Raw genomic sequence first — 17,290 nt, forward strand, 5'->3', positions numbered from 1 at the left:
TAGTTAGAGTTGCAAACAGCTTTGTGCTTCAATCAGTTGTGCCTGCGGTTCTGGTCAGTCATGCAGTTGATTTGACTTGATTTGACTTTAATTGTAGGAGGGTGTGGGGTTTCTTCTTGTTTTCTTTTTGTTTGCTTGTTTTTAAAATCGTTCCATACAACCGTCTGAGAGCTTCTCTTTGAAAATATCTGTGGTATTGAAAATACAAAACAGCTTAATTGTTATGCTAAAATCAATTACCAAAAAATTCTGTGACAACACTTAAAAATTATCTGGATGATCTGTCCAGTGTAGTTTACTGTGGGGCTACTAGAATGCTTGTGCTGACACAAGGGAGAGGGTGACAGGATTGGGTTACAGGGGATTAGAAGAAGCAGTCCTGCATTATCTCCTTCTTAGGGTCAGCTTGCCTGCTCAAACTGAGGACAGCTACAGCTTCGGACACGAGCCCACACAGTACATCTGCGTGCATGTTTTTAAACCTATTTTGATAATGACAAATTTGACATAGTATGATTTTAATTGAGAACTTGGTATGCTAACATGCAATAGAAGGAATTTCTCTTACACATTTGAAGTCCTCAGATGTCAGTGTGATAAAGGCATTATTATCTTCATCAACATTTTTTCTTCTCTGCTAAGGACAGAAAACCAGCACTGACCTAAAATAGGCTTGCTTGTAGTTTGAAGTGATCTGTTGTTTTTCCAGCTTTTGCTGAAGATTCAGGGTCCAACACCATGGAATCCAAGCCTGATCCCAAAAAAGCCAAAGCAGGAGGTGCCTCCTCTAAAGCTAAGGTATGCTGATTGCATTTTGTATGAAATCGGTTCAATTAAGTTAGACGTAGTTTATTAACGTATTATAAGTAAAAAAAAAAAAAAAAAGAGTATAGCCCTTACTAGGGACTGCATTTACTAAGAATTACTGTGATTGTCTGATTTCTGAAATTGTGTTCCCATATCATCTACTTCATCACTATTTTTTTTAACTGTTGAATTATTCTGAAGCCTGTTGGCACAAATTCAGTTTTGTGAACAGCTTACTCCATGTTCTAAATACGCTTGACATCCTTGGTTTCATGCAATTGAGAACTCACTATTTCTATTGCAGTTCCAACATTATACTTGGTACAGTAGTTTTGAACCCATGTATTGGAAGAAATTAATCTCTCCTTTACAGTAGGGTGCATAAAATGCTCTCGCACACAGGAGAAGGAAGATGCTTAAATGCATAGTAATAGCCTCAGCAGAAGCTTACATTTGAATTGTGGTTAGGTGTTTCTGCTTTGTTACAGTAATTTTTCTGCTATTAACTTTGAAACGCAACAACAAAAAGAAAACCTGTTCTACAGTCCTGTTGCCTCCTTTGTTGAAAGTAATGCTGTAATGAGATCAGTTTTGATACAGGTCCAGATTTATGACAGAAAAGAATGAATCAAACTTTGAAGGATGTTATAGGCTTGCCTAGGTTAATACGTTCATCTGTCAAAACTGATGCCAGAATTAATGCCTCTGCTGTGAACTCATAGGAATTTTGGAATAGTAGCTCTAGTGAGTAAATCTTTCTAACAACAAAGCCTTTTTTGTGGCTTATTTACAGCAGTCAGATGTTAATAGCACTATGTCCAAGGGCAATACCAGCCTGTCCAAAACTAATACAAGCCTCAGCAAAGGCAATACCAGTCTGGCAAAGAACAAATCTGTCAAACAGGTACCACGTTGGGTTTTAGGGATGTGTGTGGGTGACTAGTGCACTGGTTGAGTGACATGTCATATTTCACGGAGTACTATTGCACACATTGTCATGGGTATTGCTTCCACAGCAGCAGAGCACGTACTTCTAAAATTCTAATCAACGTTACTCTTCTAGTTTCTCTCTGGCTCTTGTACGCCTAGGCAGCATGAGGTTGGCTGATATCTAACGCTTGCAATTGCTTGCCTAAGGCATGTATGTGTCTTGCATTGCCTCTTAAAACCTTGTGTGTTTGTGTTTGTTTTTTTTTCAGGGTGTACAGGGAAAGAAAGTATTAAGTAAGCCTACTTTGAAGGAAGATGATGATAAATCGGGTCCTATTTTTATCATAGTCCCAAATGGGAAAGAACAGAGAATGAAAGATGAGAAAGGTCTGAAGGTGAGGAAAAAAATGGATGTATTCACCTGTTTTGAAGTAGTATAACCTCATACCTTCTTTTGTTCTGGTACTTAGAGTTAAACATGCTAGGGCATGAAAGTACTAGGCTCTGTCCATCCTTCGGATTGATTTTTCTACTGTCTGGTTGACTTTCACAGGTCCGTGTCAGTCTTACTGTGGTGTTTTTGTTTTTTCCTGAATTTTGTGCATTCTTGTAAAACACAAAGGCCTTTTTACAACTTCATTCAGCGGAGAACTCTCTCGGGTATCAAGTTAATCGACTGTTTTCACATAACTAATTCTAGAGTTGTAAGATCCACTGTAAATTCTTCATGCTTGTTTTTTTTAACAGCACTTCTTATAAAGCTTGTCTTATCCGTGGAAGTTCTGTTATTTAAAACACAGGGTTTATCAGTTACTTGCTAGTGAATAGGCCTATTTTGCCTAAAAACAACCATTTAAAGTAACTGGTAATAATTAAGGTAACAGCCTAAAGGTAATCACTCTACGCAGGGAGAATCTTTCATGTAAGACAAGGTGAGGAAACATCACCAAACTTTTCCCACTGCTTTTTGATGATGAGAAGACTTTGAAAACAGATTCTGAAGCAATATTAAAAGCAATGCAACTTGCAGGTTATTTCAAGAACAGAAGGTACTGCTTGCTTTGAGTTCTAAATGCTGGCTTTTGCAGGTGTTAAAGTGGAATTTCACTACTCCCCGTGATGAATATATTGAGCAGCTGAAGACTCAGATGTCCAGTTGTGTGGCCAAATGGCTACAGGATGAGATGTTTCACGCAGACTTTCAGCATCACAACAAAGCACTGGCTGTTATGATTGAGGTAAGTTTGGATCTGTGGTAGTGGATGACAACATATAAAATTATTCCTTGCTGTTTCTTGAGAGAGGAGAAAATGAGTTAGTTCACTGGAGACTTCACAGAATTTCAGAAAGCTGTACAAGGTAAAAGTGAGTACTTGAAATTTTAGGAGTCAACCAGTAAAAGTAGACAGTTTTAACAGGCATAGCTTTTCCTTATATTTTTTCCTTATATCTGCCTTCTTGAACACAGATACACTTTGCACAATGTCCTTTTTTTCTTTTCCTGTCACTTCAAGCATTTGGAGAGTGAAAAAGATGGAGTCATCAGCTGCCTGGATCTGATCTTAAAGTGGCTGACCCTGCGGTTCTTCGATACCAACACAAGTGTTCTGATGAAAGCACTTGAGTACCTCAAATTGCTTTTCAATTTGCTGAGTCAAGAAGAGTATCACCTTACTGAAAATGAAGCATCCTCTTTCATCCCATATCTCATCCTAAAGGTACTTTTCATTGTATAAGTTAACCTTATTTTTCGTGGGAAACATAGGATGGCATCAAATGCCTCAGTAATTTGTTCTTTTTTAATATATCGCACATCTGACTTTAAAAGGCATTTGCAAAATCATTCTTGATGCAAAAAACTTTTTTGGGGTTTTCTTAACGTTACTTAGACTGTCTCATCAATGGTAAGATGAGGCTGTTGAAAATGTTACATATTTTCCACACACATGCCAATCTTTTCTTCTAGGTAGGAGAACCAAAAGATGTCATCCGCAAAGATGTCCGTGCCATTCTGAACAGGATGTGTCTCATATATCCAGCCAGCAAGATGTTTACTTTTATCATGGAGGGGACAAAATCTAAAAACTCAAAACAGCGTGCAGGTGGGAAATAGCATTATGAACTGAGCAATTGCAAGTAGTTCAGACTGTATGGTTTAGTATTCCAAAAAGCCAGCATAACTTTTGGTGGAACATGAGATTTGCCCTGTATGTAGAATTCTGTGCACTTGCAAATAATCCTTTTGGGGATTAGATTGTAAAGAAGAATAATCTTTATTTTGTGTCTTTGGGAGGTACAACAATCTGTTAAATTACTATCAATGTTAAGATAGTCTCCCTTGAGTATGCTTATCTTAATAAAATAGTACTAGGGAGAATGGTGATGAAAATATTGTCCAAGTGACTAGGGGACTCAGATAACCTGATTAGAACTTTGAAAAGAAGTATCTCTACACTGCACATCTGTCTGAACTATATTTTGGGAATTATTTATCATATGGTGTTTGTGTAGTTCAGACCACTCCGGTCACCTTAGGGATATCTCATCCTGATATAACTAGAGTTAAATTCTATGCATGAAACAACATTGCAAGCTCACAACTGTCTAAGCTACCTAGATGTAAAGTTAAACATCACATTGTTTGTATATGGTAATAGGAAATATTTGCAATGGTATGGGGATGACTGACAGCTCTAACATGCTATCTCTGTGCCACTTGCCCCATGAATCACCTGGAGAGTGTGTATCTATCAACAGGGAGGGCAAGAATTACTGTTCTGATAAGAAATTCAGCATTGTGATTCATGCTTCTCTACAGTGAACATTCAAGTTGTGCAAACAGCACAAAAATCTGAGGGCTCTCTTCCCAGCAGCTTTAAATTTGCATGTGTGTGTCATTTTCTTCCTCTAGAGTGCCTGGAAGAGCTTGGATGTCTGGTTGAATCATATGGCATGAATGTATGCCAGCCAACTCCAGGGAAAGCCTTGAAAGAAATGGCAACTCACATTGGTGATAGGGACAACACTGTGCGCAATGCTGCACTGAACACCATTGTGACTGTCTATAATGTTCATGGTGACCAAGTATTCAAGCTGATTGGAAATGTAAGTGTAACTGGAAATACATCCTTTTGTTCAAGTCCATACGCTTGTGTAGGGATTTGCACTGTTTTTCTTGTGATGGGTCATGTTACGTTTTGCTGTTGGTGTCAAGAGCATTTTGTTATGTTGGGAATAACTTGCTATACCATAGATACTCTAAAAGTTGATTACTTTTTTCCTGACTGTGAAATTTATAACCTGGTTGCTCATGAATGAAAATTAAAATTTGCAGAAATGAGCAAAGCACTGACCTTTAATAGGAATTAAGAAGTTTATAAAGAGCGACTTGCTACAGAGTTTGGAATCCTTGTGATTTGAAATGAGATTTGGATAAACTTGGCCAAAAAAAAATGCTAGTTGCTGAGGCTTCCTCAAGTACTTGGCTTGCTTTTTTTTTTTCCTATGCCTATCTCCACAAGCTGTTTAGCAGCTGAAGTCTGGTAAGTTTGGTTTGTTTGCTTTATCTTACTGCACTTAAGTGTTGAAGGTCTGTGCCAGTACTGTGTAGCTTTGTATTGCTGTTGTTTTCTGGAAATCATATTTATCCATGTTATATAAATGCAGCAGAAGTTAAAGGTAGCAAAACTCAGTTTCCAAAATAAGCTGCTCCCCCATTCTCTAGCAGTGGAAAGCCAGTTTCTTGAGTTTTCTACAATTATTGTGCATAGCAGATCAGGTATCCTGAATTCTAACTTGAGTCAAGAGCTTTTAGACCACTTTCTCCTGTTCTGTTCTCTGAATTTGCGGTCTCTCTCAATAATGTTTTTAGCAACACTTAAACTGCTAGGAATATGATGGCAATGAGCAGGGAAACAAGACTGTTCACTCCACACCCCTTTTCTGGTTCCTGAAGTAATTCAGGATGTTATATTGAAATTGGTTTAATGTGATTCTCTGTTACAAAAGGCTACTTTTGCTCAGATGTTGTTACTGGTAATCCTCAGTCCTGTAGATAAGCATATAAATATGATTCTTATCACTGCTAGAGTTGCCATATTCAGTTGACTTACCTTGTTTTCATGTTGAGTTATGGGTACATTCAATAGGCCAGCTCTACAAGGACCCTGGCTTTTGTGACAGTGTCCACAGTGTTAAAGCATTGACTGGGCTTCCTAACAGGGGACATGGATATGTGAGTGGGTAGTTTGGTTTTTCAGCAACACAAGCAACAATTAGAAGTACATGGTAGTGTCAGGGTTTGAATTTAAAATGACTTGTTTCTTGGAAACTGTGGACTAGGACTGGCTGTATTCCATATTACAGCTTGTTAACGTGGGTTAATTAACACCTTCAGGAGTATCTGGTAGTACAGAGTGGCCCTGATGGAGTGCTGCGAAATGGTGGTGTTGAGCTACCCTTGGTATTATGAAATCTAAGTCTATAGTAGTAAGTGTATACCTCCTATAAATGACCAAGATTTCTAAATTCAACACAACTCAAACTAAGTGAAAGCATTATTTTTTGTAGCTATCAGAAAAAGACATGAGCATGCTGGAGGAGAGAATAAAACGATCAGCCAAGAGACCATCAGCAGCTCCCGTGAGACAAGTAGAGGAGAAACCTCAGCGTGCTCAAAACATCAGCGCTAATGCTAGCATGCTGCGGAAGGGACCAGTTGAGGACATGTCTTCCAAACTCAAGTATGTAATGATATGTTGTGGTCTGTAGCTGGTACAGTATGTGTGCTAATATCATGTCCAGCAATGTTATTTTAGTTCTTGTATCATCATCTTTGCATGTTGTGAAAATTGGCCAAATAATTTAAAGCAAAATGTCTAAAATTTTTTTTGTCTTGTCTGTCTTTAAATCTTTCTAAATGGTCTTGTGCCTTTTTTCACTGCTTCTCCATGGACAGAATTATGTATCGCACTTATAGGATGTAAGTACTGCCCACTAACTCCTTGGTAGCAAGGCTCTTATCTTTCAATTTCTATCCTGGTCATGCCTTCCTGTGGGTGACAGGTTTATCAAGGCTGGCTCTAAGTTATTTACATTCTCTGATCTAAATGAAAGTAAGGAACAAAAAATACATGTTTCTACAAAGCTAACTGTAGATCAAAGTGCAGGCAGACATGGCACTTTGGCTAGGTAGCTGTTGAAAATGCTGGGAGAATTTAGGATTACATGTTACATTTGGTGTTTACTGAGCCCTGTTCTTGTTAGGGCAGGCAAATAGCACAGAAGTGGATGAGCATGTGTGAGTCATGGAGCCTGGAGCAACAGTACTAGAAACAAAAGCTCAGAAACAGTATTTCTTACACTTGCTTGTTATCTTGGGATAAAAGTCCCTGTTGAGAATCATGTACTAGAACACTTTTGTTGAAAGATATACTACAAAACATTAGTTCTGAAGGACAATGAGAGTCCTACATTCAGTTAAGCTTGCAAGATTCCCATATGCATATGCATCCTATTCATCAATTAAAAAAGCCCCCCATGAAATTTAACTCTGTATTCCATTCATGCTACTTTAAGCTGTGCTGGATCACTCTCAGAATGAACCAGTGTGTACCTAACACTGCTGTAGGGGGGTTTCAGGTTGTATTATGAGCATTACTAAGAAGGCAATTAGCAGCTACTCTTCTGACCCTATAAAAAAAAAAATGTTTTAATAAGGGGAATAGCAAAGGGGACTGATTATTAAGGGGCTTGAATAAAATCATATCTCCAAAATCTGTGCTATTCTATTATGAGAGCTTTAGGGCTACCAGTGGATGCTAGTGCTAGTACTCTTGCCTGTTGTATATATAATTAACACCTCTCTCCTGATTTCTGTAGCCAAAATCGCAACATGGGCAGTCACTCTGAGACATCACATACAGTTCCACGGGAATTCCAGCTGGATCTTGATGAAATTGAAAATGACAATGGTCCTGTCAAATGTGAGATGCCAGCACTTGTACAGCACAAACTAGATGACATCTTTGAGCCAGTTCTGATTCCTGAGCCCAAGTGAGTCTAGTTCCATCTATTTAATGAAGTCATAGGGCTACTTAAAACTATTTTGAGAAGCTGAAATGACCGTGCTGGTTTGTACATTCAAACCTCTTTACATAAGAATGCAAACAGTCAACTAGTTCGAAGAGAGATGTCAAAGTGACGGTAGGGGGTACTGTTCTAAAGTCTGGATAAGTTTTTTTTTTCTAATAAGAAGAGACACTGATTTCTGTTCATTTTTGTATTTTACATGTTTTTTAAGACAATACTGAGTTTCTAAACGTATTATGAGTGTCTTTGCATAGTGCAGTAGACACGCTACAAATGATTTCTGCCTTCAGTGTCCCCTGTGAAGATGAAATCCTTCTCTCTTGTCTCTAAACTGTCACTGGGGAATAGCAGTTCGGTACGAACCAGAACTCTTTGGAGAAAGGGTAACAAAATCTTGTTTTCTTGAACTGTTTAGGATCCGTGCTGTGTCCCCACACTTTGATGACATGCACAGTAACACAGCTTCTACTATCAACTTTGTCATTTCCCAAGTAGCCAGTGGTGATATAAATACAAGCATCCAGGCTCTGGCCCAGGTAAGAGAATTAAGGTAGCAACTACTCATACTGTATTAAACTATTTATCCGCGAGAGTGATGAGCTGCACTCTGGTGGAGCAACCGTGTCGGGTGACATGGGCTCTGCTCAGAATCTCCCTGATGACAACACTAAGTGCACAGGGGCCATCTGACTCGCTTTAGCAATAAAAATTTTGCTTGATCAGACTTAGAGAAGCACTAAGGGGAAAAAAAATCAGTACATCTTTTGGTTTTGTTGAGTGTATGTACTGTTTCGAACTTTTAGCATAGGCTAAAAAAAGCAGACTTGCAACGAGGCTTAACTTTTACATGTAAACTGTTTTGCAGGTCCTCAGCAAAAGAATTTTGTATTTTCCCTCATAGCTTTTATGTGTTTATAGGGTGGCTTTAAATATATAGAAGTGTTTTTTTCTGGAAGATTTTATGAAGCTGTTAATTCTAGAATCTGTAATGCAGCATGTAATGTTCTCATTTGTACAGGATAGAATTGCAGCTCTATAAAAAAGAAATACTTTGTATTGGGATTAGCAATAGAAATTTGCGGTTACTGGTTTCAGGTAAAAGATTAAAACAGAAATGCCTTGACAAATAGATTGGAAGGGCAAGACCTTTCTTACAGAAATGTTTTCAAGTTACAGTTATTTTGCACTGTTTTCAGTATGTTGACTTTACTGTACTTGGGTGTTTTGTTTTTAAATCTTAGATTGATGAGGTCCTCAGACAGGAGGACAAAGCAGAAGCAATGTCTGGACATATTGACCAATTTCTAATAGCTACGTTTATGCAGCTTCGGCTAATCTACAATACACACATGGCAGATGAGAAGCTAGACAAAGATGAAATAGTGAAACTTTACAGCTGTATTATTGGGAGCATGATATCGGTAAGGCTTTAACTTACAAATTAATGAGAAAAGCAAGTGATTTCTGCGTGGAAGTTGCAGGAGAATGGACCATCTGACTAATTCCTTACCTTTTGAGTGCTTAGTTGGGGGTTGAAGTATATTCAGAAGTCATTCAGTAGAAATAACCTCCCTAGTTGCATTTTTATTGTTTAACGTTGAGGGGTGGGGCAGGATTGTCAAAGGATTAAGTAGTGTGGTGAAATACTTATATTCAAGTATTTCATGCAGGGAAATCTTCTAATCTTGTCCTCAATTGGTAGCTATTTCAGATAGAGAGTCTGGCTCGAGAGGCTTCTACTGGTGTACTGAAGGACCTAATGCACGGTCTTATTACATTAATGTTGGATTCTCGGGTTGAAGACCTCGAGGAGGGTGAACAGGTCATCCGATCAGTCAACCTCTTGGTAGTGAAAGTTCTGGAAAAGTCTGATCAGACCAACATCTTAAGGTATATTTTGAACAAGAAAAATGAAGTAACAAACTGTTATTACTGCTTCTCTTCACCTGTTCTTCTGTGATCTGACTGTGTTTGTTAGTCATTTTATAAGGAAAGAATGATGTATATAAAATTGTTGAGCTAGTTAATAAAGAATTGTCACTGATTGTTGGTGGCAGTCAGAGCATGACTGCACAATCTCTACTGCTGAAGGCAGGTTAAATGAACTAGCTTAGTGCAATTCTGTGTGCTTGGTAGGTCAGCATACTGCCTCTTAAATTCCTGTAAAGTACTGGAAAGAAAGAGCTCTTACACGACATGACGTAAACTGCTGGACTAGCCCCAGTCTCTGGTGTGATACTGTGGGAACTGGCATCTTATCTGTGTGTAGCACTTCCCTGTGTAATTCTGTTACTGAATTTATTCATTCTAGTGCTCTGCTTGTTCTGCTCCAAGACAGTCTACTAGCAACAGCCAGCTCTCCTAAGTTTTCAGAGCTTGTCATGAAGGTGAGTCTTTAATAGAGGTTTCAAACTCCAGAATATTTGGTTTATCTGACTCAACAACCTAACTTTAAAGAACAGATGTATTTTTTTAAAAAGGTGACCATAAATTGGAATATTTCTTATAATTCTATTAAATGTTACATACAGTGACTTCATTGTATATGCTAAGCTTACATCTGCTAATAGTCACATCCACTAATAGTTTGCAGAAGTTTGCGTGTAAGCTCCCTACAGAGGAGTCACCTGCTGGATTTATTTGCTCAGGCACAGCACGGTACTATGCATTCAAAGAATCCCAGGCTGGAGCTGGCTTAAATTTAGGCAGAGGGGACATGCAAATGTGTGCATTTATTAGTATGGATGTATTCTTTTTTTTCTTTATCATACAACACCCTTTTGTAACTAGCATGGTTTAGAGAACTAAGACTGAGTTCTTCTCATTAAAAATTTAATAAGGCTAAACCTGAAAGCATGTTGTTCAAATGTACTTAGTAAGGTGCATTATCTGCTGACACTTCTTAGCACAAAGCATTCAGTCTCCTGTTACTGGTAGTGAGGTCAAGACTAATGCATATAGTTCTATGTATCATTGCTAAAGAAGGACCTGGAGATGGTACAGCTAGTTACAAAGACTGTATATACCAGTTAAATTTTGAGACATGCTGCATGTGTCAGGGTATGTAGTAGCAGAGTGAAATGACTAATTGGTACTTCTGTATAATCTGCTCTTAAAGTACTTAAATGCTTCTTCCATGAGTTGTCTTGCTCTAAGTAAGCCTGTCATTCCAGTGTCTGTGGAGAATGGTGCGTCTTCTTCCGGAAACTATTAATAGCATCAATCTGGATCGGATTCTACTGGATATCCACAATTTCATGAAGGTCTTTCCCAAAGAGAAGCTGAAGCAGTGTAAGAGTGAGTTTCCTATAAGGACACTGAAGACTCTGCTTCACACCCTGTGCAAGCTGAAAGGGCCCAAGGTCAGAGCCAGTGCTAGTTATTTGCTTTGAAATTGGATGTTAATGTGTTCTATAAAGCTTTTGCCTGTTTTTCTTCAGATCTTAGATCACTTAACGATGATAGACAACAAAAATGAGTCTGAGCTGGAGGCTCACCTATGTAGAGTAATGAAACACTCCATGGACCAGACTGGAAGCAAAGCTGATAAGGATACAGAAAAAGGGGCTTCTCGCACAGTAAGTAATAGAAATGTGATGGTGGGCAGAGGGAATGTAAGGCAATTTACTCAAGGAACAAGCCTAACGTAATGACTGTGGAGTATGAAGTAGTACTTACTCATCCAACATGCAACAAACGTTGGAAATACTTTCCTAGTTCCACTTTTATGGTGGTTTTGGGAACTTAGTGTGTTTCTGTTATATGCACACAATATTCAGGTGATTTCAGGATCAGATGGTCTCTGAGACATTCAGGTGTGCAGCACAGGCTTGATACTGCTTGTTACCGTACTTCATCTGTGAACAGCTGACACTGCCCAAACAGATTTTAAACACTGGTCTCTTAGAAGCATGCTTACAGCTTGATGGTGTCTTTGCTCTCATTCTGTGTAAACAGTGGCTATGCAACAATCCTAGTCACCTCAAGGTTTTCTTCATCTTTGAAGCTCTGTATCCAGCTAACGGGTTTGAACGTACTGTGGGTTTGTCTAGCTGCCCTTTATTTTTAAGAGAAGTTTATATTATTCACGTTGTTTAGAAGTTTCCCTTTATTTATTTAGGAGGAAAAAGCTTCAAAGGCCAAAGTGAATGATATTTTGGCAGAGATATTTAAGAAGATTGGCTCCAAGGAGAACACTAAAGAGGTAATTGGTCTCTTCCTGCAAGGAAGAAGGCATGATGCATTAGAATGGTGTATACAGCAGTTGTAGTAATACACAGGAACTCTTCTCTCCCAGGGTTTGGCAGAGCTGTATGAATACAAAAAGAAATATTCTGATGCAGACATTGAGCCCTTCCTGAAAAACTCATCTCAGTTCTTCCAGAGCTATGTGGAAAGAGGCCTCCGGCTGATAGAAACAGAACGGGAGGGGAAAGGACGCATTCCTTCTTCCACAGGTATATTTTATAGCAACACAATTTGATTTATGAGAAGCAGACATCATACAAGGAGAGCAGTTACATGCGCCATGTTAAATATTTGACATTTTTATGGTATTCTGAAGTAATTTATGTATTCTCTTAGCACTTGTGTTGCTTAATGAGGCACCATTTGCAGAGACTATGCATTTTTTTTGTTTATAAGTTGTTATAACCATTGTCACACTGCATCAAAAACATCTGAAAGGCGCTTGATAAAACAGCTGTTCAAATTTGTTTTAATTTGTCTTGTACTGTGTATTAAACATTAGCATATGCTTCATGTTTCTGGTATCAAGAATTGTTTCTGGAAGGCGTACAGCTGGTTTGTAACAGCAGCAGCTGTCAGGTTCTCCTTTCACCTTTTCATTACAAAAACGGTACGACAGGCTTTTTGCTGGAGCACTGCTTGTTATGGAATTTGAAAGTTTTAACAGATGTCTCCTTTTCAACAAGTAAACTGCTATATGGTATAAATTACTGTTAAACATGCTTTAAGTTTTAGTGAGTATTTTCATTGCAGGTAAGTACAAATGACTAATGCAGTGTTAGAGAGGAATGTGACAAATGATTAGCTAACAGTAAAAACTGATACAGTCTGGCAAAACTACACTTATTATTTCTTCAAGTATCTAACTGTCCTGTGAGATTTGAGTCTTCTTCAGCTACTGTTCTTTCTCCTGTCCTTGCGTTGTTTATTACTTTGAGAAGAAAGCTTATTTCAGAACCTCATGAATGTGTCTGACTAGATAGAACAGAAAATTCTGCATTATGTTCTAAAATTCTGTACAGCCAAGAAATTTTAGTTTGGCAGTTAACACTTTGAATTTGTGCCCCAGTTTTGTCATCTTTCCCCAACTGTAATAGTTAAATACAATGAAGGATATTAGTCTGTCTTGTGAGCTGGGCTTTATTTAAACCAAGTATAAACACTTTAATTCTCAAATCTATTTTAAACACCCTTGCAGTAAACTAGTAAAAACGAATCCTTGTCCATGCTAAGCGTTGTAACTTGACGTTCACTTCAGAATGAAAGTTTTTCTCCTAATGTGAAGTCCTTTCCTAGTCTTTTAACAAAGTGTTTAAAGTTTCTCTACTACATGCCTTTTGGAAAGCATTATTTCAGATTCAACTGGAATTTGCAATACCTTTCAAGTTAACTGAACAAGAAGTAAAGAGTTTAGAATCAGTGGTGAGGTCTGCCAGAAGTACTACTGAACTTAGAAAAAGAGAAGGCTCCAAATATTTTCCATCCTGCCAGTGTAATTGCTGAGTTCCCTCTATTGTTTACTTTTGATCTGCATCAGCATCTTTCTCCCTCCCATGCACACCCTTCCTTCTCCAGCTGTCAGCACCAGCACTACTTCTGGAGCTGCTCTGTACTACTGCTTAAATGTCTTAATTTCTTTTCTCGCTTTTCAGTTGTTGCTCTTTCAAGGAAATGATCTAATGGATGTGAAAATGCGAAGAGTTTACTAGTCTATGGATTGGTTGATTCTTCATCTATCGCATCTCACTTGAAGCAACTGATCAAGAAGGGTTATTTTTGAGTTTTTAATATTTTATTTTTTCTTTACTTTTTTTTCCTCCTCCCCCATCCTCCAGGAATTTCTCCTCAGATGGAAGGAACATGTGTTCCTGTTTCTACCCACACTGTATCTTCATCTATAGGAAACACAAATGGGGAGGAAGTGGGGCCTTCGGTTTACTTGGAAAGATTAAAAATCCTCAGGCAGCGTTGTGGCCTTGACAATGCAAAGGTATTGTATTTGACAATGCTTGCAGATCCCATGAAGTTGTACCTCATTTGCACTTGTTGTTTTTTAAGAGATCAAATGATTGGCTCCTTTGTGCCTAAGACAGATTCAAGTCAAGAGTCTAGATTTGATCTGAGGCTGAAAGGTCTCAAACGTATTGTCTTGAGTATAGTGTGACTACTTCTTGCAGATGGTTGGACTTCTGCAGATTTTGTGTCCAAACTGACATCAAGGTAACAAAGAACTACTTAAAAAACAAATTATAGGAATTGAATATTGTAGTTAGCTTTGCATGGTTCTGCCTTTGGCAACTGACTTTATAACATTGATGACTTAGAGGAAAGGGAAGGAAAGATACCACTCTGTTTTCAGTGTTTTCTGTGAAGATGAAAAGCCATGAATTATGCTCTGTACTTAATGGCTTTTGCCATTGTCTGTCTTAACACTTCACTTTCCTCCATCGTAGCAGGAAGACAGACCACCTCTGACATCTCTGCTCTCTAAGCCAGCAGTCCCTACAGTTGCATCTTCTACAGATATGCTTCACAGTAAGCTCTCCCAGCTCCGTGAGTCACGGGAGCAGTACCAACATCTGGACCTGGACTCCAATCAGACTCATTCCTCTGGCATTGGAACTACCCCAGCTTCACCCTCTTCTGCAGCAGCTAATATCGATGACTTGAAAAAAAGATTGGAGAGAATAAAAAGCAGTCGCAAATAGAGATGCGAGAGGGACAGCATCACGGTTGCTTGGGCTGTCTTCAGCTTTAGTTTACTAAACTAGAAGTCTTCATAGTTAAATGGCCTCGTTTAGGCCTAATGTATACAAACTGGTTTATGTATAATATGGTGGATTTTGGGGGGTTGAGTCATTGTGGCACAAGTATTTGTACATACTCTGCTTCTCAGTGAGCATCTCTTGACAATAGAAGGCTGTCTGTGTATTAGTTTTAGTGTACAGACCTGTAAACAACCATCCTCTTGCTCAGACTAGTTTCTCATAACTTGTTTTTTATTTGTAAAATTGTCGTTAAGATCTTTTTTCCTAGTTCTTAACTCTTAGAAGATCTTTAGTGCTTTCACTTTTAATTTTGTGAATTCTTCTCCATGTAATCCTTGAACTGTTGATTCTGTATGGACACATGGCATGAAGTAACTAATTTAAGTGTCTTTTGTAAATAAAGTTTGCATTAACTATACCAGTCTCTGTAGGAACAGCAGTGACTGCTGGCGAGAGAAGTTGCTCTCTATTCCTGAATGTTAGTGACTGGGCATCTAGCAACTGAACTAAGCTATTGACATGAACACGGGGCTTGGATATATTGTAGGGACGATGAGTATATTCAGTGTATACTATCTGTGGGTTGCAGTCCTGAGACTTTGCACTCTTCTATAAGCAGTAGTGCATTTTTTCGTGTAGTTGCTCTTTATTTTTGTTCCAGAATATGGTTTCAGTAAGTTGAGACTACTTAGTTTGCTGACATGCTTATTTTAAATTACTAATCCTTGTGATGCCTCTACCCAGATTAAGCATAATCTCATCTGTGTACAAATAATGCTTTCTCTTTGAGGGAGCCTGCTGCTGTTGATAAGGAATAGATTAGCAGTGAAGTACTGTCAGTGTACTCGCTTATCCTGAATTTATTTAAGTGGTCTTCTTCAGGTAGACTGCAGCACCACATTCAGTTGCATTTAAACATCCAACGTTAGCAAACTCTCCTGTTTTATAAAACTAGAAAAGACCTGGTAGCGTTAGTCTGCAAAAGCTGCAGTCACTGCTTTTTAATTTGAGAGAGTTCTGACTAGCCTTTTTCAGAAGCAACGAGTACAAAAGCTTAAAGACCTACACTGTGTAGCCTTTCTAGCCCTTTCATCTCTAGGGAGGTGATGTATTTTAACCTTGCTACTTCACTTCCGTGGGTGAGCTGGTTGTGAAGTATAATTTCCACATCTGTTCCATAGCTGGACCAGAGTTGTTGAGGAGTTGGATGGGCAGGCTTAAAACAGCACGTTTCTGCTCTGGGTTTTAACTTGGTTCCATGTAACTGCTGCTTTTGTTGTTTGCTCTGGGACCCAACAGTCTCTGCATCTGGGCTGTTGCTGAATCAATCTTGCCTGATTATAGTAAAAACCTGACTTTAAATTAATACCTGTATAACAAATCTATGCTAGAGCTTCTGCAAATGGCTGCAATTTTCCTGTTACAGGACCCCTAGGCTGGGGTTGCAGTGGATTTGTAATACTGCTTGGTGCTTGTGGTGAGTTTGTGCACTGTGATAGCAGGTGACTTGTGAGCGTTCGCCATCCTGTGTTAATTGACATGATGCCATTCATTGCTCCACCGCTTTGATTTAGTAGTTGCAGTCTCCTATCCTAACCTGAAGCAGTCATGCCCTTTCTTGTGAAACAGACCTGAATGACAAGTGGAAGTGTTTGGACGTTATTGGTAAGTGCTGAAGTTTTGTGCACTTAAATTGAGGCTGTTTGCGAATAGTTGATGTCTGGCTTGCATTGGAGTTACTGCTACTACCTCTCAATTATCAGCTGCTTTTTGAAACTTACTGACATTTAAATGAACCCATGTGTTGATTTACTGTACCACATCTAGCAGACATTCTGAAGAGCTGTTTGTTAATTAGCTCAGGATGTTAAAACAGTGATGCCTGCAAACCTGCATACAACTATTTTAAACTTGAAACTGAATTGAGAGTGAAGTACAGGAATAATTGAGTAGAAGATATAGTTGCTTACTATGAATGAGTTTTTGCCCTGTGTCTCTGTAGTGTTTGGTTGGACTCAATATCCTGGGAGTTCTGAACTAAAACTTGTGCACATAAATTAATAAAGCCTAATCTTTAGCCCAGAAAATATTTAAATAACATTAAACTGAGTTTTAAAAATGATTCCTCTGTATTGTTTGTAATAAGTCCGCAATAACAGTGACTTACTCCAGAAATTGTATGGTCCTGGTTCCCGTCTGTTAGATACAGTTTCTTACAGATCCTGGGTAGTTGTAGAAGGGTGAGGCTAAAAATGCAAGCATTAGAAGGGCTAAACATTTTCATTTTTCTATGCCTGTGGTTATCAGTGACTTTAAATGGTTGTGGAATGGTTGTGCAGTTAAAAATTGGTTTCTTCAGATATCTCTGGGAAGTTGTTATTGTACTTGCTTTGGGCAATTAAAGTGGGTTTGTCTTCAGGTTGATTCCCAGATAAGCCATCTTCAAG

General features: G+C 38.6%; 1 protein-coding gene and 1 non-coding gene across 5 annotated transcripts in view; both read left to right on the forward strand.

Moving 5' to 3' along the window:
* CKAP5 (cytoskeleton associated protein 5) overlaps positions 1-16,965 on the forward strand; it is a 48,588-nt gene extending 31,623 nt beyond the window's left edge. For 3 of the 4 annotated variants that reach the window (XM_068683736.1, XM_068683737.1, XM_068683738.1), the window contains exons 27-45: positions 710-798; positions 1,601-1,711; positions 2,007-2,132; positions 2,826-2,975; positions 3,252-3,455; positions 3,704-3,839; positions 4,649-4,842; positions 6,307-6,479; positions 7,618-7,791; positions 8,243-8,363; positions 9,069-9,248; positions 9,530-9,717; positions 10,139-10,214; positions 11,001-11,189; positions 11,268-11,405; positions 11,948-12,031; positions 12,125-12,284; positions 13,911-14,065; positions 14,529-16,965. In XM_068683736.1, coding sequence (XP_068539837.1) covers positions 710-798; positions 1,601-1,711; positions 2,007-2,132; positions 2,826-2,975; positions 3,252-3,455; positions 3,704-3,839; positions 4,649-4,842; positions 6,307-6,479; positions 7,618-7,791; positions 8,243-8,363; positions 9,069-9,248; positions 9,530-9,717; positions 10,139-10,214; positions 11,001-11,189; positions 11,268-11,405; positions 11,948-12,031; positions 12,125-12,284; positions 13,911-14,065; positions 14,529-14,783 — 2,903 coding nt within the window. In that variant the 3' untranslated portion in view covers positions 14,784-16,965. The remainder of the gene's footprint in view (positions 1-709; positions 799-1,600; positions 1,712-2,006; positions 2,133-2,825; positions 2,976-3,251; positions 3,456-3,703; positions 3,840-4,648; positions 4,843-6,306; positions 6,480-7,617; positions 7,792-8,242; positions 8,364-9,068; positions 9,249-9,529; positions 9,718-10,138; positions 10,215-11,000; positions 11,190-11,267; positions 11,406-11,947; positions 12,032-12,124; positions 12,285-13,910; positions 14,066-14,528) is intronic. The other variant, XM_068683739.1, reaches the window with a different exon arrangement.
* LOC137858195 (small nucleolar RNA SNORD67) lies at positions 8,413-8,523 on the forward strand. The gene has a single exon (XR_011097564.1). It is a non-coding gene; the product is annotated as a small nucleolar RNA SNORD67 (small nucleolar RNA).
* Positions 16,966-17,290: the final 325 nt, after the last annotated feature.

This window comes from Anas acuta, chromosome 5 (genome assembly GCF_963932015.1).
Source record: "Anas acuta chromosome 5, bAnaAcu1.1, whole genome shotgun sequence".
Lineage (NCBI taxonomy): Eukaryota > Metazoa > Chordata > Aves > Anseriformes > Anatidae > Anas > Anas acuta.